The 5284-nt window shown below is 67.4% G+C and overlaps 1 protein-coding gene across 1 annotated transcript in view; it reads left to right on the forward strand.

The window, feature by feature from the left end:
- Positions 1-1444, forward strand: part of PANX2 (pannexin 2) — a 6553-nt gene extending 5109 nt beyond the window's left edge. The window contains 3 exon segments of the mRNA XM_077757833.1: positions 1-271; positions 273-440; positions 862-1444. The exon segment at positions 1-271 is cut by the window's left edge and continues 59 nt beyond it. Of these exon segments, the coding sequence (XP_077613959.1) occupies positions 1-271; positions 273-440; positions 862-1205 (783 nt within the window). The 3' untranslated portion in view covers positions 1206-1444.
- The last annotated feature ends 3840 nt before the right edge of the window (positions 1445-5284 follow it).

Genomic DNA, 5284 nt, shown 5'->3' on the forward strand with positions numbered 1-5284 from the left:
ATCCTCCTCATCCTCACCCACCTGTTCATCTTCCGCAAGAGCAACTTCATCTTCGACAAGCTGCACAAGGTGGGCATCAAGACGCGCCGGCAGTGGCGCCGCTCGCAGTTCTGCGACATCAACATCCTGGCCATGTTCTGCGACGAGAACCGCGACCACATCAAGTCGCTCAACCGGCTGGACTTCATCACCAACGAGAGCGACCTCATGTACGACAACGTGGTGCGGCAGCTGCTGGCGGCGCTGGCGCAGTCCAACCACGACGCGACGCCNCGCGCGCCACTTCTCGCTGGACGTGCACCCCTACATCCTGGGCACCAAGAAGGCCAAGCCCGAGGCCGTGCCCGCCGCGGCCCTGCCTGCCTCCCGGAGCCAGGAGGGGGGCTTCCTGTCCCAGGCGGAGGAGCGCACCCTCGGCTTGGCCGCAGCACCCACCAAAGGTAGGCAGCCGGGGCCCCCCGGGCCCCCCCCCGCAGCCCTGGGACAGGGGCTCAGGGCCGGAGCCGTGGGTGCGGGAAGCGGGCGGGCAGCCGGCGGGCCCCGCAGCGCCGCTGAAGCAGATAGCAGAGCCCAAGAGGATCTGACGGTAGGGCTGCCCAGGCTCTAGAGAAGGTTCTGGAAATGGGCTCTGCTGCTGCTGAGGCAGGAGGTTCCGCCCAAGCAGGTTGGGGCTTGCAGAGGGTCCTGGCCGCCCCGCCTGGCTGGCTGAGGCCGAAAGAGGGCGAATCAAGCCCTCAAAGGGCGCGTGGGGGCCTCACAGCGCAGCCGGCCCTGCGGCGGTCAGGCTGCCCCCGCGGGTCTGTCGGTGGAGAGACGGGCGGCCTGAGGGTGTGATGCGCCTGTGTTCCTGGCTGTTCGCAGATGCTCCGCTGCCCGAGAAGGAAATCCTGTACCCAGCAGAGCCAGCCCGGGCCACGCTTCCTCCCGGGGGCCCGTTTCACGTCTGCTCGCCCCCCGCGGCCCCCGCCACGGCCCCTCTGTCGCCAGCCAGCCTGGGCAAGCCTGACCCCCTGGCTATCCTGAGCCGCAACGCCACGCACCCGCTGCTGCACATCAGCACACTGTACGAAGCCCGGGAAGAGGAGGACGGGGGCCCCCGGGCTCCCCCGGACGTGGGCAGCCTCATCGCTATCCCCCCGCCCCAGCAGATGCTCATCGCCACCTTCGACGAGCCGAGGACAGTAGTGAGCACTGTGGAGTTCTGAGGGGCAGGGCTGCCTGGCCGCCACGGACCCTCCGCATGCCCCAGCAGAGCCGCTGACCGCAGCCCCGCGTGGACGTGGCCTCTGCTCTGCCCAGCACCGCCCGCACCTCCTGGCCTCCTGTCCGCATGCCATGGGGCCGAGCACCTTGCCCACCCAGCCCCCGAGACAGCATCACCGGGGTGCCGGCTGGGCCAGGGGCTGGCCTCGACCCCAGCGGAGCCCCCAGCCAGAAAGGCCTGGAGCCTNAGGCAGGCAGCTGTGAGATTGAAGAGTGTATTTTTTTAGTCCATTTTGTCTTGGGTCCAGGACGTTGGCCCTGAGGGGCCAGGCTGTGGCAGGACACCTCTGGCCCTGAGCATGGAAGGAAGCTGGGGGTGGCCGCACCGAGGGGCCATGCTCAGGGCTCCCCGCTGCAGGGACCAGGAGCCCCGGGGCGGGAGGTGCCAGGGTCCACCCTCCATCAGATCAACATATGCACTTTCTCCTTGTACCCGACATACCTGTACTTTATTTTACTATGATTACTGTAACTATCGAGTGTACGTGTTATCAGGAGACAGGGCGGCGTGTGCGTGAGCGAGAGGGCGAGGGTGCCGGTGTGCAAGTGGATGTGTGCGTGAGTGGGCGTGGGCGGGCGGGCGCCGGCGTGTAAGCACGGGTGTGTGACTGGGCACGGGGCTGAGATGGTGTGACGCCAGCGTGCAAGGGAAGGAGTCCAACGCAATAACCACGTCCCCCCCCCAGTCCACCAGCCCCCCACCCGAGGGCCCACGCCGCTTCCCGTGGGCGCCCAGGGCTGGCGCTTGGGGGGGTCTGTCCCTATTACCTCAGCCACGGTGACAACGTGACAGTATTAACAAGGTAGCACCGAGCATATCAATAAATATTATTCTGATACTGCCTGAGTCCGATGTGGTCCGTCTGCAGGAAGCCTGTGCCCTGAGCTTCCTGCATCTGGGCACCTCCGCTCACCACTGTCACCGGGGGGCACTGGGGAACGGCAGGGCCGTGGGAGGTCACCTTGGGGGCTCTACTGCACCCACGCTCCAGCGTTGATCACTTGTGGTTGACAGGTCATGGCCTCTAACTCGCACGCACTCTGTGCCATGGGGTGACTCGGGCGAGCCCCGCCCTCCATCAGATGCTGGGGGCAGGGGCCTGCAGGCTACACTCAGGGGAGCAGGGAGAGCTGAGAGGGTTTGCCAGAAGAGGCCCCCTTGATGTGTCCTGGGGGTGCTCATGACACCACGGGGCCCAGGACTCAGGTGGGGCTGGGGGTAGTCCCATGGGTCCGGCATGGAGCCGCATGCCCTCGGTCCATGGCTGATGACCCGGAGAACCTCGACAGGGGCTCCTTGGAGGCAGGTAGCTGGGGCAGCCAGCACAGCTACCTGTGGGCGCCAGGGCGGGCGGGTGCTGGTCTTGAACGGTCAGGCCTGGCTGAGATCAGAGTGGGCCCCCCTGCTGTGCCACAGAGGCCTGACTGGCCTGGCCCCCCGGCGCCCTCTGCAGGCCTCTCCCTGGGGCGGCCTGACCTTCCCCGGAGCTGGGTGATCCTACAGCACAGGCAAAGGACTGCAACCCTCCATTGATTTTATTTTATTTTATTTTTTATTTTTTTTAAATATTTTTATTTATTTCTAGGAGAGAGAGAGCAAGCGTGAGCAGGGGAGGGTCAGAGAGAGNATTGATTTTAAACGTAAGTTTTACCACCACTCCGGTCTGGAGAGGCTGACAGATCAGGGGACAACTGCTGTCAGAAAGACAGCTGGTCACTCACAGGTCCCCAGGGGAGGGGGCGGCCGCGCGGGCTGGGGGCCGCAGGGGGAAGCAGCAGGCAGTCAGGAGGCAGACGGGGCAGAGAGAGGGAGCTTTTCCTGGGGGTGAGGCAGGTGAGTGGGCTCCGGACTGGCTGGTGTGGATCCCATCCGTCCGTGGGCCCTGAGGCTCCTCAGGGGTGTGGGGCACCTGCCTGGGGGGTGGGGACAGGTGAGGGAAGCCACGAGTGTGGGAGCCCCTCAGAGGGGTGCTGGGCCGGGGCTCTGGATCGGCCGGTTTGCACCAGGGAGTCTGTTGTCTCTGGGAGGAGTCAGCATGGCCCAATATCAGAACATGAGACAATGGAAAGGCATCATTAACACACCCTGTCGCCAGGGAGCACACCCCCACCTGAGCCAGGACACTCCTCCGCGCAGGCCGCGAANGCAGCTGGGCCCAGCCCACGCCTGTCCCGGTGACTCTGCTCAGAGGGGACGCGGCCCCAGAGCCCTGCCGCGGCGCAGCGAGCCCGCCTCACGCACGCTCACGAGCACGAGTACCGCCAGGTGAGGGACATCCACACGCGCGCAGGCCCAGGCAAGGCTAGGGCACACCTGCGGGGAGCCCCCCACCCCCCGCCCCTGTCCGGTGGAGCCGCCCCCACGTCTCTGGCGAGACTGCTCTGCCCGGCTGCCGGCCACCTGTCCCCTGGGCCAAGTCCAGGCAGGACACCTCAGACCCAGTCTACCCGGAGGTCTGTCCCTGGAGCGTGACTGAGCCCCCGCCCCGGTTTGCTGGGAAGAGGAGAGCCCGTGGCGGCATCCCACAGAGGCAAACCTCTTCGCGCAGGTGCGGGGCGACGCCAGCTGGCCCCCTGAGGGTGGGGGCGCCACCTACCCGCTCCTTCCCTCCGACCGGGGCGCTGCGGCAGGTGTGGGCAACCGTCCCCGGCTCAGAGGAGGAGCCTCGGGGAGGCCCTAGCACTCCGTCCCACACGGCCCAGGCCGGCCATGCCAGCACCGCGGGGGCGTCTCAAGCAGACGCCCCCCGGGCCCCGGGAGAGTGCCCCCAGCCCGCAGTGTGGGCCCCACTGTGCTGCCTGACAAAACCCTGCTGCTCGCCTGTGTGAAGGTGGCCGAGGGGTCGGGGGGGCAGACACGACCATGCCCCCCGAGGCCCGGAGGCCCCGTGGGGCCCAGGAAGCTGCGGGAGGGGGGCGGGCAGCATGTGTGTCGGCCTGGAGGCCGCACACGCAGTCTCCTGTGGACAGAGCTCGGCCGCAAACAGCGCCCCCACCAGACACCAAGAGTGGCCGGGGGACCGTCTCCCACATCAGCTGGAAGGTGAGAACCTGTGACCCCTACAAGTCACCGGTGCCTCTCAGAAGCCTGGGGCTGTGGCCACGGCCTCCCTTCCCGGGACCTGAGGAAGCCCGGCGCCCCGTCTGGACTGGACTGTCCCCTCGCTCCCGGGCGGCTCCAGGCTGGGGGCAGGACAGCCTGCTCCAGGCAGTCACTACTGAGGCCCCCCCACGCCAGCCAGGGGCCCCAGAGAGAAGCCTGTCCCAGGGGCCCTGAAGTACAGANNGGATGGGGCTCAGGCTCAGGGGAGCTGGCTGCAGGTGGGGGGACAGGATGGGGACAGGATGGGGTCCACATGTGGCCAGCAGGCAAGGCACCTCCACATCCACCACCTGCAAGGGCCCAGCCCCACAGCCCCGGTGCAAGGACAGAGGGCGCGGGGGGCCAGCAGCTCCCGGGCCCCCACAGCCCCCGCCCGCAGCCACTCCGGGGCTCAGCGCTGGGAGGGAGGGGTCGGGAGCACTCGCATGCGGGGAAGAGGGAGAGCGGGCTCAGGAGGCCCCCTGCGGGTGGCCGTGGGCATTGGGAGCCCCCTCCCACGCCTCACCGCCCACTTGGCCGCACGGAGACAAGGGGCCCCTCCGCTGGCAGTGGGACGGGGCTCCAGCCTGAGACACCCCCTCCCCATACAGACCGTCGCGGTCTGAGGTCCAGGTCTCAGCCTGGTCGGTCCTGCCCTCCCAGGGGACCCCGCCCACCAAGTCGAGGGATGGCCGGGTCGCCTGCGGGCGGGAGTCTGGGCACCCCCATCTGAGGACGAGCCACGCGGGCTCGCTCCACAACCAGGGTTTTCTGCTGCTTGCATCTCACTACGGGCTGCAAGCCGCTCCGCAGACATCGTGGAAACATCATCCCTTTTCCAGACTGGGAGCTGCAGTCAGAGAACTGAAGAGTGCTTCTCAAGGCCGCCGGGATTAGCCGCAAGCCCGGGGACTCGAACTCACGGCTCCACAGGGAGCT

The sequence above is a fragment of the Crocuta crocuta genome, unplaced genomic scaffold (genome assembly GCF_008692635.1).
Source record: "Crocuta crocuta isolate KB4526 unplaced genomic scaffold, BGI_CrCroc_1.0 scaffold143, whole genome shotgun sequence".
Taxonomy (NCBI): domain Eukaryota; kingdom Metazoa; phylum Chordata; class Mammalia; order Carnivora; family Hyaenidae; genus Crocuta; species Crocuta crocuta.